Source organism: Chanodichthys erythropterus, chromosome 8 (genome assembly GCF_024489055.1).
Source record: "Chanodichthys erythropterus isolate Z2021 chromosome 8, ASM2448905v1, whole genome shotgun sequence".
Lineage (NCBI taxonomy): Eukaryota > Metazoa > Chordata > Actinopteri > Cypriniformes > Xenocyprididae > Chanodichthys > Chanodichthys erythropterus.
In genome coordinates this window covers 39,392,038-39,412,846 of record NC_090228.1, presented here as the reverse complement: position 1 = coordinate 39,412,846, position 20,809 = coordinate 39,392,038, and the positions used below count along the sequence as shown (strand labels likewise).

General features: G+C 38.7%; 1 protein-coding gene across 1 annotated transcript; it reads right to left on the bottom strand.

The window, feature by feature from the left end:
- Positions 1–4,893: 4,893 nt before the first annotated feature.
- LOC137025236 (complement C1q-like protein 4) lies at positions 4,894–14,173 on the bottom strand. Its single transcript, XM_067393257.1, has 4 exons — positions 14,080–14,173; positions 5,504–5,566; positions 5,273–5,404; positions 4,894–5,171 (listed from the first exon to the last, which is right to left on the bottom strand). Exons 1-4 carry the CDS (start codon positions 14,171–14,173, stop codon positions 4,894–4,896), a joined length of 567 nt encoding a protein of 188 aa, XP_067249358.1.
- Between the last annotated feature and the right edge of the window lie 6,636 nt (positions 14,174–20,809).

Below are 20,809 nucleotides of genomic sequence, written 5' to 3'. Positions count from 1 at the left end.
TGTTGAGCACTTGAAAAACACATACACACTGTTTTATTAGGAGAGGCATTAGTACACCTGCTTTTGAGTTAATAGAAACACCTTGGCTAATAATCATTCTTAATTAATTAAATTACTACAATTAATTATTACCATCTTTGATTTGTTATAGTAATAAGGTACAACATTAATATATTGTATATGTTGATTTGCTTTAAAATAGACTGTTGTCATTCTGTTATTTCATAATTTTCATTCTTCTCTTAAGAATAGTCTTAGTACTTAAGAGTGTTTTGTGTTATGTTTGGCTTATATTGTCATTGATGATATTAATGTTGTGAATGAACAAAATTTTCATTTACTTTATGGTCTATGTGATGGTGGCTCACCACTAAAATAAAATCAAAGTTCCATTTCATATGTTTCATTATCAGGCTTGGTCACGTTATTCAGGTATTTAATAAAAGATGACATGGCATGGTAAACATGCTTCAGCTTCACTCAGTAATGCCTGCATTTTTATATGGCATTAATATACTACTTTGAGTCAAGTTACAATAGTATGCTCTTTTCCTCATATTAAACTGAATGCCCAGTGTATTAGAAAAGCACTTGAAATACATATTACAAAAGAGTATATTTGGCCATAACATTTTTTATTTATTTGTATTTCAGTTCAACTGCTGAAGGGTTTTAACTTCATCACTCAAAAACAAATTGAATGCCATGCACCACACAGCTTCACCAGAGCCCCATTTGCCAGAAGTGAGGCATGATGGCCAACAATGTAGCCCAAAAAAAAAAAAGGGTTACATCTGTGGATCTGAAAAAACAGAAAAAAAGATTACATGGCTGTCAGCCACACATGATTTGACTTTCCATACTGAGTAAATGACACAATTTTCACTTACTGTCGGTTGGTAGAAACATGGTTAAAGAGGGCTTGATGGCTTGTTGTTGCAGGAGTTCCAATTTAGCCTTCCTATAGGCCATAACCTCCTGATGATGTTGGCCTTTCTGCTCCTTCAGGGCCCTCAGTTCTCTCCTGATTCCCTGGAGTTCAGATAATTTCTTCTTCTCCGACTGAAGCAGCTTCTCACTGCAGCCACAACGTCCCCTGTTTCTCCTTTGGCGGGAGATTAATGGCTGGTTTTCTGGAATGCCAGAATGACGTTGCCCAGCACATGAGGAGGCCTCAGACTGAGGGGAGTCAGAAGAAGAAAGCAATAGCCCAAGACCAGGACTCATTGCTGATGTTCCAGGGGCAGGTTGGAGGGGTTCTGATGTTCCAGGGGCAGGCTGGAGGGGGCCTGATGTTCCAGGGCTCAACTTTGAATTCAAAGGCCTGGTTGACGCACATGCATCTATGCCTCCAGGGATCCCTTCCAAGGCCTCAGGCCCCAGGATGGCCAAAACTCTCTCTTCCTCTGCAGTCAGAGGAGGAACGGAGTTGATACCCCCACCAGTCTTTTTTGCTTCCCTTCTACGTGCTGCAGCCCTCCGTTTTGTCACACTTGCGAAGTCCGTCCACTTTTTTCTAACTTCTTCTGGGCTTCCCTCATAACCATAGCCAGCAGCATTGATTTTTTGGGTGATTTCTGCCCAGGATTTTTTTTTTATCAGCATTTGTTACACAATTTTTCAGCTTTGAAAATAGCTGTATTTTTTTATTCTCCACCTCCTCCAAAAGAACTGTAACATTTTTTGAAAATTGTGGTTTTCGCGTCATTTTCATATAGGTCATATGAACACATAGCTGTATGGCAAGGGGACTTAAATAGGTAGGCTAATGATCTTAAGCAAAATATGCAACAGGTGTACACAGGGATCAGAGAAAACAATATTGTGTTTATATATGTTTACATTTTATTGTGCAAAGAATGAATGTTGAGTTGTTAACGTAATTACTCCACATCGTCACTAAGAAAGCGCAGTCGAAAAGAGAAAAGAACCAAATTTACAGCAGGTGGCGATATGTGCTCATAGCACCAGTCCCCCATTAGATCGAAGAAGAAGAAGAAGAACGTCATAACGACAGCTCCAACCAATGTGGTTCAAACCATGGTTTTGCGACACAGGTACCATGGTTTCGGGAAACAGTAGTGACTAGCTAGTTGATTTCTTTAAAGATGCATCGTACTATGGTAGTTAAACCAGCGAGTTGCATCGTTGTACGGGAAACGCACCCCTGCTTAGTTCTTGAATGGATACTCATTATTTCATAAAGTTATTTATAATGATTTTTTGTCATACCCAACTTGAAACTACACAAAGCAGAGACTGAATCACTACAAATAAGAACTTTGTCCACTTTACTTTGTTCAGCCCATTCTTATGCTATCAGGATGACATAAAACTCAACAACATGTACACTCAAATTATTTCAAGTCGCCTGTGTTTCCCTGTTTTACATAGGACTGTTATTGTGTTTATAGTGTTTTCCCTTCTCCTATTGTGTCCGTGGTTCCCCTACATGTTTGCCCTGTTTCCCTAGCTCTCTTGTTAGTTCCTGTAGTTACCCTTGTGTGTTTTTTAGGAAAATTTACCACACCCCCTCACTACATTGTTAAGCTTGTTTTGTTCCGTGTATAAAAAGCCCTTGTGTTTTGTCAGTCGTTGTATCTTGTTATAAGTTTCTTCTGCCTTAGGGTGTTCTCACACCTGGCCTCTTTTTTGAAAAGAAAACACTGACAAGGGCATTTTTAATGAAAAAAGAAGCCGGCAGCGTTTGGTTCCAAATACGTGCTTCTCTCTTTTGGTCACTAAATAAAAACTTCTCGGTTAACATAACATTTCTTTATTACACTTGTTAACATTTAGGTCCTGCTATAATATTTCAATTTGAATTCAGTTGATATAATACATTATTTGTGAGGTATATGACAATAAACATTTTGAGGTCATGCTCTCCCGACAAATTTCTTTTCAGGTAAAGTGTAAACACATATTCTTTTCTCACTTTAACCTTGGCTTAATATTTTTTTAGCTCTAAAAATTATATTGCATTTTGACTAATCTAACTTATTAAAAGCTGCATTACACTTGATTCAGATGTAATTCTGCAAAATATTGTAGGCTATATGTTTAAAAATAAATTACACATTTCAGCATTAGAATCTTGGTCTATCTGCATCATTAATTAGCCTATGTTTGGTTATAAAAAATAAAATCTATAACCTGCAGGGAGCATTCTGGGAACGTTCTCTTTAGGTTATGAAATAAAACTCAAAAATAACCTGCACTCAAGTCACCTTTATTATATAGCACTTCTTACAATGCAGATTGTGTCAAAGCAGCTTTACAGTGATAACAAATAATTTTGGCTGCACAGCAGCTCTTAAAGAAAACGGCGTCATTGTCCATCTTAAGTAAATTCAGTATTGATTCATTCCGTTGTCAGGCGTACCTTGATATGATGACACAATGAGCATGTTTACATGAACACTATTAAGCTGATAACTAACAAATATCAGCTTATTTAAATAACCAGTTTTCCCTGTTTACATGCATACCAGTAAACTGACAACACAAGTAAACCGTGTTTACATGACTTTATTAATAATTATTTGTGCATCTGACTCTAAGTATTTCACACGTACAGAGCCCTGGACATGACATGCAGGAAAAAAAATAGTAGGCTAAATCATGCGCACAATTTACTAATTCGTTCCCTCGATTTATTAAAACGTGCGCTTGATTTACTAATTTGTTCCCTCAATTTATAAATCAGGCACATGATTTATAAATTGAGGGAAAGAAATAGTAAATTGTAAAAGTATTGTGTATTGAAAGAGTCTACGTTTGCGATATATTTCATTCTTACTTTCCTGCAAAACGATTGCTCTGTCTAGATGTGTTTAAATCTGCACTAAGTATGCGTTTCTGTCACGTATCACACATGCGCACTTCAATAAGCCGACAGAAAGCAGGTAAATGTGTGTACATGCCGTGCAAAATCGGGTTAAGAGCCAAAAAACTACCTGTTCCGACCAGTTTATGCTTAAGCCATTTATGACCTTACTCCGTTAAAAGAAAATGGGTTACCGCGTTTACATGACCATGTTCATTGTTGGCTTATTAAGCATAAACGGCATGTAAACGCATTCAATGATGAGAATGGAGGTGCAAAGGGTATATCAGATATACACATATATCTGATAGTGTTCGTCTGAAAGAAGATAGTCATATACACCTAGGATGCTTGAGGGTAAGTAACTCATGGGATAATTTTTATTTTTTGGTGAACTACCCCTTTTACTTTGTTTGATGCTGATGTCATTTTTGAAAATGGTTCTGTGATTCATAGAGCACACACTAATATGAAACATGAAACTCATGAATATTCATGTATGTTCTGCCCAGTGCCATCAAATATCTCAGACAACAAATATTCCAAAACATAGGTCGGGCTAGGGAGGTGTCAGGTGTTTAGTGACTGAATGCCAGTGGCTGGGACCTATGGTGTAATGATGAAAAACTAATCATAGATATCTTGTTCTAGAGGCAGTCATATGTAAATGTGCTTGTGTGATGTCACAGATCCCACAAACCAAACAAGCTTTTTTTAAAGATTGAGTAAATAAGGAGGATGTTTTAAGATGAGGCTATTTTAATGGTACAAAAACTTATGGCAAAAGGATGTCAGAACTAAGAAAAAATGTATTTCTCATGTAAGACTCCCTAAAAAAAAAAACAACAACAGAATTTGTAATGTTATCACAGAGACAATAGTCCCTCTCCAGTTTATTTTTCACATCAATTTATTATTTAGCATACATTTCCCATCCCCCCCAAAAAAGAGCTTTTCTATTTGTAATTTTGTACTTGAGTGGTGGTTTAGTTGAGGTTATTTACTTGGATATAGTTTACTCACACTGAAAAGTATTTTTACATCACATCAAAAAATTCAGACATTCACAAGGGGAAAATCAGAAAACCACTGAAACTGGTGTAGCTGTGGTCATCATCATAAACCCAGGTGTTCTCCCAAAGTTGTGTGTAGATTTGATCACCGGCCTGCAGTGTGAGAACAATACCATTGCTGGCATTACCATTGGTGATAGGCTTCCAAGAAAACACAGAGCATTGGGTTTGACCATTCTTCAAAAGACTGACTGCCATTCTGTTTCCACTGTGACAGTGGGCATAAAATCTGAAGAAATAGGCTCCTTTCAATGGTGCTGTAAATATACCTGTATGGGACATGTAAATTATCACAGAAAATGTCATCACTGGTGAACAGGATTATGAACTACATGCCACTCTTTCTATCATGTCTCTTTGCAGTACTTACCAGTATTTGAGTCATAGGCACTTCCAATATTACTAAAAACTCTTTTGTAGACTAGAGTTTTCCGAATACCAGTAGGCCCAGTGTGTCCTATTCCATTATCCAGAAGTCCAGCCGAGAAGGCAACTTTTTTGTCTGTGAACAAGTGAATACACACTACCATTTTTTTCTCATTGTCATCAAAAACATTAAAATGTGTAATTACTACAGAAACAAAATGTGCTCTTTACTTGCCTTCATTCTCTTTCTGTAAAGATTCAAGCTTATTTATTGAATATTGTACTTTGCTTTTCAAATCTGTTCGAAATAAACACATGATAATGTTAATAAATTATTCCCGTTTGAGCCCCAAACAGGAAAATGACTTGCTTGATTTCAAATAGTTGTCTTTCCTAAACCATTTGTAGTATGAGATAAGTATATTTTTCTTATTTAAAACTTAACTCTTCTGTAGTTACAGCATGTACTGAGATCAACGGAAAATGAAAAGGTGTGATTTTCTAGGCTGATGTGGCTCGGAACTATACTCTCATTCTGGCGTAATAATAATCAAGGATCTTTGCTGCCGTACCATGGGTGCAGCAGGCACAATGATATTACACAGCGCCTGAAAATAGTCTAACTTCTATCAACATAACCAACGCGACAACCTGCTTACACAAGGGAATGTGCCTTGCAACCATGGAGACATTTGTGAGAGACGATTCAGAAGATATTTACTTTGGTGCAGATCCTGAACCATATCTATTTGAACCAGAATACACTGAAGATGAGCTATTGGAACGTGAAAGATAAGAAAGTGTGGCTGAACAGACTGGGGCAGAAGGGAGGATGAGAGCAGATTCGAACTGGTCCTATGCCGACCAAAAGTGAGAGCTTTGTAGAGAGTGGGACCAGGTCCTGCCATTGATGGCAAGGGTTAATCTACCTGATGAAGAAGTGTCGCATCATCCGAGGACTTATTAGTAATGCTGCATCCTGCAGTGGTTGATTTTTTTTTTTTTTTTTTTTCAGTTTGACAAAATAAACTGGAAAAAACATTCCATGCCGAGTGGACCTGATGGCCAGCTATTGCTAGAGTAAGTGAAGAGAAAGACTTTGGGAAGAGGCAACCGAAAACCACTGCCATTGTGTGTTGTTGGTGCCATTCACAGAAGATATCCATCAGAGTCAGGAGAAGCAGAAGATGCAATAAATATACTGTAGGTACTGTGACTGTTCTGTAGGCCTACATTCCAAGTGCTCAGGTTTTATGGCTTCTTACTTTCCAAAGACATTTTGCATTGTGGTGGACTATAAAGATTATATTCTGTTATATATTGCACAAGCTGTGATTATAAAACATTTGGGTTCTTGTGCTTGTGAGATTTATGTTATCAGTAATTACATTAGTCTGTTTGGACATTTTTTCATCTGACTGTCAGACTTTCAGGCTTTCCCATACTAGTAATTTCACTCTCCCCCTACTCACCAGTCAGTGGTGGGATGGTGAAGTAACTACCTTTGGAAGGCCTCTTGCAATTGCCTTACACTCAGTCCTCACAGATGTGAGGTGTCATTTAATTTGTCTAAATAAAGCTGTGCCTTCATGTACCTAGAAAATCTGTGAAGCCTTGTTTTTTTTTTTTTACATGATCTTATAGAAATACAGTAGGGCAACATGTATATTGGGTTTGGTTAGTTTTGTTATGACCATATGTACAAAATGAGATCAAACAGCTTTTACTTGTAAAATACATAAGCCTAGCTGATGTTTACAAACATAAGGACAATCACAAATTGAGAATGCAATCATTTATTTAACTGTACAATAACACACACACACACAACCTGTGTGTAGCTTGAACCTTGATGTGTAGGCTCTTAGGACAATTTCCTTGCTGGGTTTTGGCTGTAAGGCGATGATAGTTGCCAGATGAGATCTTCTGACATGGGATCCAATCGTCTCTCAATCACTCCTTCCATGAGACCATTTATGAATGTTTATGTCATCTTCGTATAGATAGTTCTGGCAATCCACTACTTAGAATGTCTTTGAAAGACAACATTGTGTCTTGGGAGTAGGGCTGCACGATATATCGCATGAGATTGTCATGCGCATTTCATCAATAAAGCCGGTTCCCTTATTACCACTAAATCGCCATCACCTGCTTTCAAATGCAGCGGCATTTAATAGACAGAGCCGTAGATCACTGAAAAGCCTCGCAATATCGCGTTCATATCGCAGATGAATCGCCTTCGATAATGAACGCGATATTGCGTGGCTTTTCAGTGATCTACGGCTCTGTCTATTAAATGCCGCTCCAATTGAAAGCAGGTGATGGCGATTTAACGGTAATCAGGGAACCGGCTTTACTGACGAAATGCGCGTGACAATCTCATGCGATATATCGTGCAGCCCTACTTGGGAGGCCTGAAATTATACACCCAGTAAGGTATTTTGAGTTAGTCTGTAATGGTTATGATATTTATGACATATTAGAGGCCTTTTATACCAGCCCAGTTTTGTGTTACTAAAAATAAATTGGTTCAGTCATACTGTATATGTGTTACGGCTGGTGGTGTAGAGATGAGGCAGATAACGGATTTCCACAAACATATAAGACTTTAATATAACCAAAGGCAGAGTACACCAAACAAGCACCTAACATAAACAGAGAACGGACAAGGAGTGCAGGGAGTGAGTGCAATATATGGGGAGTGCTGACAATAGAGTCCAGGTGCAGGTGATGAGTGCTGATGAGGAGTAGACGAGGGAAGTGAGTGCAGGTGTGGAAACAGGAGGATCATGGGATATGGAGTCCAGGAAGACAAGGGATCTGTAACAGTACCTCCCCCTCCCGGTAGGCGCGTCCTCGCGCCGTAAATAGAATAACCGGGAGGGGGGGCGGGCGCCCTGGAGACCTCATGCAGGTGCCAGGGGATGAGTGGACTGGAGTGGAGGTCTCCAGGGCGGATCCATGAGCCATGGCGGGTCTGGAGCCTTGGCAGGCCACGGCGGGTCAGGAGCCTTGGCAGGCCACGGCGGGTCAGGAGCCTTGGCAGGCCACGTCAGAGGCCCACCCACATGTGTGGCGCCCACATGTCCCCCACCCACGGGTACTTGGCCCCCCCCCAAAAAATACTTGGAGAGGTTTAGGATCATATTGAGGAGTCCAAGGAATAAAGTCAATGTGTGGGTGGAGGAGCATGGAGCTGGTTTGGCGGCGAATACTGGAGCTGGTTTGGCGGCGGATACTGGAGCTGGTTTGGCGGCGGAGACTGGAGAACTTGGCTCGGCGGCGGAGACTGGAGAACTTGGCTCGGCGGCGGAGACTGGAGAACTTGGCTCGGCGGCGGAGACTGGAGAACTTGGCTCGGCGGCGGAGACTGGAGAACTTGGCTCGGCGGCGGAGACTGGAGAACTTGGCTCGGCGGCGGAGACTGGAGAACTTGGCTCGGCGGCGGAGACTGGAGCGGCGGGCTCGGCGGCGGCGGCTGGAGCGGAGGGCTCGGCGGCGGCGGCTGGAGCGGAGGGCTCGGCGGCGGCGGCTGGAGCGGAGGGCTCGGCGGCGGCGGCTGGAGCGGAGGGCTCGGCGGCGGCGGCTGGAGCTGAGGGCCAGTTCATTCCCTCAAATACAATTAAGATCCCCACAGGCACAGGAGCTGGCTCTGTGGGGACTGGAACGGGCTCTGGAGAGACTGGAGCGGGCTCTGGAGCAGGTCTGGGGTAGGAAGGAAGTTCACCGGAGGGGTAAGCGGAGGAATACGGAGGCTGACTAACTGGCCCAGCCGACCGTGTTTCTGGACGGACTGGAGACCAACACTCATCCACATAGAATTTGGAATTATTCAAAAACAAAATAAAATTGATAGTTTCACTTAAGGAGAGACGATAATCAGGTTCATGGAGACGGAGAGTGTTGTCATCCAGACCGTCCAAAAACAGGGCGATTAAATTAGCATCGGGCCAGTCAGTCAGATAAGCCAGCTCAACGAACTCCTCCACATACCTCTCCAGTGAACGACCAACCTGAAGAAGCCCGATGAGGCGATCGCCAGCAGAAAGGTGAGTGAGAGGCGTTGGAGGAGCGGTAGCCAGGGAGCCGGGGAGTGTCTCCATCGCTTTCCTTTTTGTGGAAAATCCAAAGTTTCGGTCCGTTCTTCTGTTACGGCTGGTGGTGTAGAGATGAGGCAGATAACGGATTTCCACAAACATATAAGACTTTAATATAACCAAAGGCAGAGTACACCAAACAAGCACCTAACATAAACAGAGAACGGACAAGGAGTGCAGGGAGTGAGTGCAATATATGGGGAGTGCTGACAATAGAGTCCAGGTGCAGGTGATGAGTGCTGATGAGGAGTAGACGAGGGAAGTGAGTGCAGGTGTGGAAACAGGAGGATCATGGGATATGGAGTCCAGGAAGACAAGGGATCTGTAACAATATGTCTAAGCCAGAGATTATGTATCGATCATGTGCTTACGTCTCTATGGTTGACATCTCAAACATGTCATGGTAAGAAACAGTATGGTAATAGGAGAGCTTTGTGTAACCCCGGTTTTTCCTGCTTTTACTTTCTCTTCTCACGACTCCCCACTGTTCACGCTATCGCGGCATTCATGCAAGTATCGCGAGATTTGACAGAGGGAGTCATTTCCCTTTAAATATGACGGCGAGCTATTGTTTTGTGTGTGTGTGTGTGTGGGAGTCAATGTGTTGTGCTGCTGAAAGTAGGCGTTTAACCCTGTAAATGTTTTATATTGACTCATTAGACTGCCGGTTTTGAACTGTTATGCCTGCCAACCTTTTTAGATGCCTCCGGTTCGGTTGAGACTGTGCTGTGTTGAGTGATTTAATGATACGAGAACTGGTGAGTGTCATTGTTTGTATCATACGGTGCTAATGCTAACGCTTTTGTGTATGGCATATGAATCTGTTAGCCGGTGTTGGCGCTGGCTGTGGTTGTTATTGTATTGATTCAGACTATGTATATATACATATATATATATATATATATATATATATATATATATATATATATTGTGCTTAATTAAATATTTTTAGGTCTTACCAGCTGATGCTGTTGTTGCCTGTTCTCACTGTGTAGTATGGTTTTCGTTTATCTCACTAAAGATCGCTTTATAAATAATCTACCTGATTAGTTTCATCGCCTTAGCATACCAGACAGCTAAGAAGACCTCGATGTTGCAACAGAAACTATTGCCTCTGTATTTTCCAGCACATTAGACTCAGTTGCTCCTTTGCGTTAAAAAAAGATTAAGGAAATTAATCCAATGCCGTGGTACAATGAGCACACTCGGGCCCTAAAGGTAGCAGCCAGAAAAATGGAGCGCAGCTGGAAGAAAACAAAACTAGAAGTTTTTCGCATTTTGTGGAGAGAGAGAATTATTGAGTACAGAAAGACCTTAAACTGCTAGATCTGCCTATTTTTCAAAACTTTTAGAAGACAATAAGCACAAACCCTAGGTATTTATAGTGGCTAAATTAACAAAAAATAAAGCTTCAACTTCAACTTAAGCTTCAACTTCCAAAGAGCACAGCAGTAATGACTTTATGAACTTCTTTACTTGATTGACAATATTAGAGAGAAAATTATAACCATGCAACCATCTACTGCAGTATCGTGTCAGACAGTGCATTGTAGTGTCCCTGAAGAAAAATTCAATTCATTTACTGCTTTAGAAGAAGAATTGTCTAAACTTGTTAAATCATCAAAATCAACAACATGTATGTTAGACCCTATACCGACTAAGCTATTGAAAGAGATGCTTCCAGAGGTCATAGATCCTCTTCTTATCACTAGGATACGTACCAAAAAGTTTTAAGCTGGCTACTATTATACCACAACTTGATCCTAGAGAATTAGTCAATTACAGGCCGATCTCAAATCTCACTTTTCTGTCAAAAATACTAGAAAAGGCAGTTTCATCGCAACTATGTTCCTTTTTAGAAAGAAATAGTATCTGTGAGGATTTCTAGTCAGGATTTAGACCGTACCATAGTACTGAGACGGCTCTCATTAGAATTACTAATGATTTGCTCTTATCATCAGATCGTGGTTGTATCTCTCTATTAGTGTTACTGGATCTTAGTGCTGCATTTGACACTATCGATCATGGATTCGACACTATTGTCATGGTTCAAATCATACTTGTCAAACAAAGACATGTCATATCGATCATGAGTTCAGTATAGAGTACCGCAAGGCTCAGTACTAGGACCGTTGTTTTTCACTCTGTGCATGCTACCTTTGGGAGATATCATTAGGAAGCATGGCATTAGTTTTCAGTTACGCTGATGATACTCAGCTCTATATTTCTTCACACCCTGACGAAACTTACCAATTCACAAAATTAACGGAATGCATAGCTGATTAAAAAAAATTAAATGACCAGTAATTTCCTACTACTAAATTCAGAAAAAAATAGAGATTAAAATTTTTGGACCAAAAACTTCTTCACGCAATAACCTAGAATACTGTCTAACACTTGATGGCTGCTCTGTTAAAGTCTTCGTCATCAGCTAGGAACCTCGGTGTGCTCTTTGATACGAATCTTTCATTTGAAGGCCATGTCTCTAGCATCTGTAAAACCGCATTCTTCCATCTTAAAAATATATCTAAGCTACGACATATGCTCTCAATGAAAATGCAGAACAGTTAGTTCATGCGTTCATGACCTCAAGGCTAGATTACTGTAACGCCTTACTCGGTGGTTGTTCTGCCCGCCTGATAAATAAACTACAGCTCGTATGAAATGCAGCCACTAGAGTTCTTACTAGAACTAGGAAGTATGACCATGTTAGCCCAGTTCTGTCAACACTGCATTGGCTTCCTGTTAAACATTGTATAGATTTTAAAATCTTGCTAATTACTTACAAAGCAATAAATAGTTTAGCTCCCCAGTACCTGAGCGAGCTCTTAATGCATTATAGTCCTTCATGTCTATTGTGATCTTGAAATTCAGGCCAGCTGATAATACCTAGAATATCAAAATCAACCGCAGGAGGTAGATCCTTCTCCTATTTGGCACCTAAACTCTGGAACAATCTTCCTAGGATTGTTCGGGAAGCAGACACACTCTGTCAGTTTAAATCTAGATTAAAACGCATCTCTTTAACCTGGCATACACATAACACTTTATCAATTTATATTTTCAAATCTGTTAAAGGATTATTAGGCTGCATAAATTAGGTCAGCCGGAACCGAGAACACCTTCCTATAACACTGGATGTACTCGTTACATCAGAAGAAGAATGGCATCTACGCTAATATTAGTCTTTCTGTTTATCCCTAGGTTTACCGTAGTCAAAAGGATCCGGGCCATATCCAGGTGAGATTGAGGATCTGCGCCTTGACACGACGACAACGCAGCCCTGAAGTATTAGCAGAGATTGAGTCAACTAGATCATCCATTGTGAAGGCCTCATCAACACGACTGCCACGACACAGCTCCTCAACAAACTGTCCACACAATCCTCAACTGGATGGAACTGGAAAAAAATACTTTGAATGTTGCGATCCCATCGGACTTATGATAGCTACCTGAATTGTAACAAAGCACTGTTCGCCAGAGGAGAACTGGCCCCCCGACTAAGCCTGGTTTCTCCCAAAGTTTTTCTCCATTTTAACACCTATTTGCCACCTGTTTGCCATCTGATGTCACCTGTTGGAGTTTGGGTTCCTTGCCACTGTCGCCTTTGGCTTGTTTAGTTGGGGACACTTGACATTTGATATTCAACAGTGCTTTGGTCTGCCTGCATTGACACCATTTTCTTTAAGAGCTGCTGTGCAGCCAAAATTATATACCAGTTATCACTGTAAAGCTGCTTTGACACAATCTGCATTGTAAAAAGCGCTATATAAATAAAGGTGACTTGACTTCACTACTATATCCCTTTACAACGCACAGAACCATGGCTAATCGCACACAGGTATAATCCACTACCTAATTTGCTGGCTGCAACTCTGCAACTACACAAACTTAGTTCTGGTCACGTTGAAAGTTACCTAGCTGGGGACTATTTTCAGGCACTGCGTAATATCATTGCACCTGCTGCACCCATGGTACGGCAGCAAAGTTCCTTGATTATTACGCCGGAATGAGAGTATAGTTCCTAGCCATATCGCAACTTTTCATTTTCCGTCAGTCTTAGTACACAATCTAACAACAGCAGAGTCAAGTTTTAAATAGGAAAAATATCAAAACTCTTTGGTCATTTTTGAGCGAGATGCTAACAGTCTAATCAGATTCAATGAACTATGCTAAGCTATGCTAAAAGTGGTACCGCCAGACCCTGAGATCGGCTGAATGGTTTAAAAAAGGTAAAACTCAACTGTTTAACTCTAGGGGAGTTGGAAAATGAGCCTATTTTCAAAAAAAGTGGAGTGTTCCTTTAATGCTTTTGTGGACAAAAAAAGTACTGTTGGATGTGATGGACTGGATTTCATTACAAAGGTATGAAGTCCCGTTTTAATTTTGTGTGTTGTCATTTGCACTCATATTGTAACAAATTACAATATTACTGTTTCTGAAGCATCTATTGTAAAACAGACACCATAGATTGACACTTAACCCTTAGAAATCCCTGCAAATTATGTATAATTTGTCATAATTCTCAATATTTTTAGACAATATTCTATATAGTAAATGTATACCATGGTAAACAAAGTGATGTCAAGCCCGAAGTCAGGACAGTGAACCTTATTTAAAAACCACATATTCTTTAAAATAGTTCATAAATGTTTTCTCATAATGACAAATTACAGTTCAATAATATGTAATTACAGTTATTCTTCCACCTTACCTGCATTCTCACACAATACTTGGGTCAGTGTTTCTTCTAATTTTTGTATTCGTTCCTCCATGTTTTTAAGCGTCTCAGGCTCAGCATTACTCATGTTGCAGATCCCACTCTAAAAGCCAACTAAACAGATGTGAAAAATCTGTAAAACAGGAGAAAGTAAAGGAGACAAGAAATTCGGTCCACAGGTTAGGCCTTCATTTGGAACGTGTCAAACATTCAAAAATCACTGTTCACAAAAAGCAATAAAACATTTTGTATTCAAGGGTCATTTCTTTTTCTTCACAACTTTATATAATGTTGAACATATGACTGTCAACATTAACTCATTACACCATAATCAGACGCACTGCAAAATGCAATAAAAGGTATCTTTTCCATGTTAATCTGAGTTTTTGTAGCCGCAACAGCAACACGCGACGATTTTATATTGGAAACGGTTTCTACTTTTCTGTGACATTGCGGATGGAACAACAACATACAGTAGTGTTTCTCAACGGGGGCGTTCAGAGAACAACGGGGGGCGTTGGAAGCAAGATTTTTAAAAGGGGGGCGTTCTGGTGTTCTTGGGGGGGCGTTCACGAGTTTACACCAAAGATCCAGGCAAGACAAGATTAAACTTGTAATTACTTGCAAAAGAATTGCCTACAACATTCTAAAATCTGCCAGTTTCACGCAACATGTAAGTTAGGCTATGTATCGTTTCTTTTGCAACGATTATTTTTCCAGTCATAGACCAGCGCTCAAGAATTCACGTGCACAAAAATGTGTTTTGCGCTGACAACAATCCGGTGGTGGCTTGAATCCAGCGCTGAAGTCATTAAAAAAGTATTGAATTAAGAACCACTTCAATAAATCATGTTCCCATTCACTCCGGTGACGAATTTTAAAATGAATGAAACAAAATTCTATTTATAAGGTAAAACTTTTACATTTTTAATGCCTAATGACAAAATGTTTTCTTTGTTCACAAAGTAATTTACTGGGCATTATTGTTAACTCGCAAGACTGTAAGGAGAAAATGACAATTTGATGGATAATTAATTTAAAATTCTGTAATCACATTTAGGTAATTTCGCCGTCACATCTGAGCGCAAAACGCTGCTTGGATAATTTCAAGATAGGCTAGCTAGTTAAAAATAACTAATAATACAATAATACTTCAATCTAATTGTTCATATGTGTTTATTCTTGTTAGAAGATTTTTTTTATTTTTTTATTTTATTTTACTGATTATGGACCCAAATAATCATGACAAACCAAATAAATTATACCATTGATGATAACAAGCTGATACCAAGGTATTTAAGCCTATAATTATAACATAATTTTTCATGAAAAATCATGATTGTATTTATTTATCTTTTTCGAAAGTAAGATTAATGTAAGCAGCTTCTTGCAATACTCTCCTAAATGCGTAATAAAACCTAAGTGCACACATTAGCGCTGAAATGACCGTATGGTCGTTTTTACTGTCCAATGACAGCCCATACTCTGAGTGGCATGAGAGAGAGTCAGAAGTTGATTTGTTGCCCCTACGAGTTTATAATAGCATATTTTAACTATATTTTCAAATGGATAAAAAAACTGTCAAATTGTTTTTAAATGCTGGCTTTATTAAACTATGTTTTAAATATGTCAATAAACAGTCTCATATGTCTATTTATTTTTAATATAGGCCTACTATATTTATTAATTTATTGTTCTATTTTATTTAGCATTTTTACATTTAACAGGAATAATCAAACATTTAACATAAAACAAGTATCGCACAACAATTTTAAATGTCTACTCATTTGTCCTTTTTAAAATCATTTATTAATTTACATTTTTATGTTTTAATTAAATTGACTTATGCTATTCCTTATTCTTTCGGTTTATAAGGTGTCACAACAAATCTTGCATTCCTATTCTTCCATTCATAATATAATAGTCATAATAATGTCAGAATTATCAAAGAAATTCAATAGGCAGACGCAGATTATCTTTAGTTTTGCGTTAGTTCAAATGCACGTTAAGGTGATGGAAACCATTTATTGGCATACTCATGGTGTGTAGTGACCATTTGTGCGTAAAACACCATGGCATTATGCATTAGGCCCAACAAAGTCTGACAAACAGCCATCAACATAGAAATTAGATGTTTAAACTCGTATTTTGTGCGCGAGCGCGTTCATGTGGAGACTGCCAGTGTATGGGCATACGCGTTTAACCAGTATTTCATCAGTTTTTCAATAAAACGATATCCAACAACACAAATAGCTCCCTCTGTAGTCACAAGTTCCCTTCATAATGCAAAGCATGCGACTTGCACGCTTAAGTTTCAGAAAACATCGTCATTGAAGTTTATATGTCTATAATTTATGTAATTATATAATTTATATGTATTCTTTATAACACAGGTTTTCAAACCCTGTGTCAAGAGACTTAAAAATGGCATTTTCATAAAAAGCATAGTCTGAAATGAATAAATAAACAAAATATATTTGACTTAATTGATTAACAAAGCGAAAGAAAAAACTGTGCCCAATAGTAGCCTATATGCTGCTGAGTTTGATTCATTTTTGTGAGGCGCGGCGCTCCACAAACAAGTTCAATTAAAGGAAACTGAGAGGGCAAAAAGCGCATCCTGTTTTCTTTATTTTGCAAAAGCATAATGTTCTGTTTTTAGTGTGAGTGTATAAAAGTAAACTTTGCAGTATCGAATAATGTCTTACTTATATCTGTAAATTATGGAGTATTTTTGTTTCTGCTGCATAAGGAAACAGTTGAAGTGATCGCGCCGGCGCCTCGCGTGCGCACTCAACATATTCATTGCAATCTTGACATCACAGCCTGTTTATTATCAAAACAAAATACCATCAGCCAAACATATAAAAAATGACACTGCTCATTTTACATACTCCATAGTATCCTATCTGTGCCGTTCAGCGTGACCCCCACTGAAACTGATCCTGCCAAACACATTTTTGCTCATTTGAAGAGGATGATTTTTTTCGTTGATATTGAAACGGGAGTGAAGTACAAATCCTATTTGACATAATAAATAAAAGTTCAGCATCCAAATACATTGCTAATATGGAAACATTTGAATTCGTGCCGAACGAGAGGCTGCTTAAGAAGACCGGTTTTTACTTTCAGTTTCGCTTCAAATTAATTCGTTTGGGCTTGTTTATAAGCTACTTATAAGTTTTTATTCTTGTTCTGTACATGTATATTATATATTTTAGTACTCTTATGCTTGGCTTGACTTGGTTTGGTCGCGTCAATTAAAAAAAAAAAGTCGTTCTTTAAAAAAAGTTTGACAGCCACTGCTTTATATGCAGGGGCGGATCTAGAAAATTATTTATAGGGTGGCAAAGGGGTGGCATGAGGTCTATGAGGGGTGGCAACACCTAAGTAAGCGCCCATGAATAGTTTTTGGAGATTTATGGCCTGACATACACAATGTGTTGACAAACATTGCATTAACAAAATAAATAACAAGATTTCAATATCCATCATGGCACCAAGTAAAGGCACTATATGAAAAAACATCAACAGATTTAAAATGAGTCTGAGCTTGTATCACTAAAGGAGATAAGCAGTTTTATTAATATTACACAGGCTACTTCGATGGCATAAATCACATGTTTTAGTACAAGTTAAAGAACAACAAAAACGTTTTTTGCAAACAAGTTTTGAGTTTCTGTTGTTAACAGAGGTGGGAATGTCTGTGTGTGTTCACCTAAAACACCCTATCAACCACATACTCTAGCAACACCCCAGAAATTGCATAGCAAGAGCCTAGCAACCACCCAGAATCTCCTAGCAACCACCTAGCAACACTTTAGCAATCACCCAGAACATCTATATTCTGGCCTAACTGACCAGTTTTTACATTTTTTAAACAAGACTTTAAGCCAACATAAATTTGTCTTTCAAACTTTTTAATCTAGTTGAAATGAAACAATTCAATATTTTCTCACAACTACACAATCACAAAACTATGCACCAACTTGTACAAACCTCAAACTTCCAGGTCAAAATAAAATGTTTTAGTCAAAAACTTATTTTTGTCTGACAAAATCAAACTTTGGCCTCAGATGACACACAAATCTTAACAAATACACACTACTGCACTGCCCAGTGAACACAATTCATATAACACTGTAACAAAAATACCTCTTACTGGGATTCAGGAATTATTTTGCAGCTCACTGTCTACTACACTATACAAAAATAAATTTACAGATACAGTAAAATACAACAATGATTTTTTTCTTTCTTTTTTTCATTTTACTATTGTAAATTGATCTGGCAGTAGATATGTATGAACTTGGTATGCACCACAATACAGTATACTGTCAGTTACAGTAAAACTAAATTCAGCATCCTCTGCACATTTGGCCAAATTTTATTACAGTATATAAGGAACTATAGCAGTGTATTGGTCTTCTGACACATTTCTCAGTTCTGTAAAATACAGTATAACAAATGGCTACAGAGAAAGTTGACATTCAAGTTTGAGGGTGTACAACATGCTACAGTTTACTGTACATAGCGATATTTCCCTCATCTAAAGTAGCCTACTGGTACTGTGTAAGTTTAAAACCCCTGTAAATTATTAATTCAGCTCTCTCTCAGATTTTGACTGGTGTGTCATCAGTTTTGCTACCTAATGTAGTCATTGTCTTTGTTTTGAGAACTGAACGAATGGTTTGGGAAACTGGGCCACTTATAATGTGTTAGCAATCGAGAAAAGTTAAAATACATTTAGATTCTTACCTAACTAGTTTCTGTGATCGGGATCTTCTTATCGATTTCATGTTACCGTTTCGTCGGATGACAAAAAGACCTTTATCCATGATGAAAGTGGAGCGGGCGATCGGTGAATCTGAATCAGCCGAGGACTTCTTAATCAGCCGAGAAGCAGTAATTTTCCGATTCACGAACAAATGGAAAACAATTCGTAAGTGAACTTGGCTGCGCTGTGTTTTTGACTCCCAAAGAACCGGTTCATAAGAGTCATTTGTTAATGAAGCGGACTACATTGGGCGCGCTGCGTGCGCGTGCAACCGTCATGCAGCTTATTGAAAGACGTGTTTTCTTGCCATTATTTTGCAATACGCTGTCTTTTTTATGTCATCACACTGAAGCGCCGCTGCTGAAAAGCAGTAGTACTTGAAACACTGCTAACATTTATATTTTATTCTCTGATAATTTTGGGGTGGCAGATGGGGTGGCAAAGCTTTTTCTTAGGGTGGCAGTTGCCACCCCGTGCCACCCTGGTAGATCCGCCCCTGTTTATATGTTGCTTATGTGTCGGAAAACACAAAACAGGGCATGGACCACTTTTGGTGTTATATGAGAGGGGGATCCCCCAAATGAGGTGCCGGATCAGATTTCGGAGGTTCCGGTTCCAGCATGTCCCGGCACAAATTAAGGGCTTCCTGCCTCTGTTCAGTCAAATCAAATCTGTTATTTGGCTTTCAGTGACATGCTTTTTAATTATGAAAGCTGCAGTCCGTAACTTTTGGAGCTCTAGCGGTAAATAAACTAAACTGCAGGCGTCTTGGTACTGCAGGTACTGTACTCCGCAGCGGTGCCGACTCAAACCAGTCTAATAGTCCCAATATAAACACTTATTATAGGTGTGTCGTAGTGATTCAGGATAAGACAAAAACACTGTTTGGAAAATGGATTCATGATGTAGGCTACTCACTGATTAAATTTGGTAGCCTACATTTTAAATACAAAAAAGTTACGGATTTAATATTAATAATAATAATAATAAGAATAATAAGAATAAGAAAACACAGATGTGAATTATACATTGTTATTATTAATACAGAATAATAATCAGCATACTTTCAAGCATCTAATGTGAGTTTGAATATTGTGTGTAGGGTTAATAATACCATTAACATAATACCGTTCGCAAAAGGCTCTGTCAGCTGGTCGCTACTGCTTCCAAGCAAACAGGTCTCACGCTAACGGCAAATCCCTTTCACTGTTCACAGCAACATTCAGCCATACAAGAAAACATACAATCTCCCTGAGGGAAGACATGATCAAAAAGGGAAGTCATCTTTCACATTTGCTAATGTTGTTAAATAGAGAAAAAACATGTAACGCTCATTTAAGTACACAAATTGTAGGCTATTCTTGGACCTCATTATTGAAACACAAAATATAAATTCTCAAGCACCAAAAGCAGCCCATACTAGGCTGATTCTCTAAGTTGTCTAATTCTCTTTAATTGAAAAATATGCGTTTTCATTTATGTTCAGTTATTATGCTTTCAAATTTATGCCATCTATGGGTTTTTTTTTTTTTGGTTTTAAATAGAGGTTGATGTATCGGTTAGTGTAGCTAAAAAATGGGTAAAATTCAACAATTTGAACATGGAAACACATTATATCTATGGGACTGAACCATATTATAGGGCCTTTTAAATGAAGATTACAGAAGAAAGGTTTATTAAGAATGAGAATATAGATGGATATTGAGATACTTATAAGAGATAGATATAAAATACTATGTATGGCACTCCGATAGGAATGTTTAATTGTGTTGATAGAAAAAAATGAGATACATTTCTAGTTTCAACATTATTTGTTCTTCAGAAAAATGTACCAATTTACTCATGGAGGCACTTTGAGATCCCTATCTCTGGAAATTAACCATATTAGACCTTAAAAATTAAGAAAAGAAAAGTTTAAGAATTAGAATCTAAAAGAATATGAAAGTA

Bases quoted from the DNA above. Each gene is read 5' to 3' on its own strand.
- LOC137025236 (XM_067393257.1), bottom strand. From the start codon at position 14,173: ATGAGTAATGCTGAGCCTGAGACGCTTAAAAACATGGAGGAACGAATA. The intron at 5,405-5,503 runs GCAAGTAAAGAG...ACTTGTTCACAG, and splicing joins TTTACAGAAAGAGAATGAAG to ACAAAAAAGTTGCCTTCTCG. The intron at 5,172-5,272 runs GTAAGTACTGCA...TGTCCCATACAG, and splicing joins TGCCTATGACTCAAATACTG to GTATATTTACAGCACCATTG.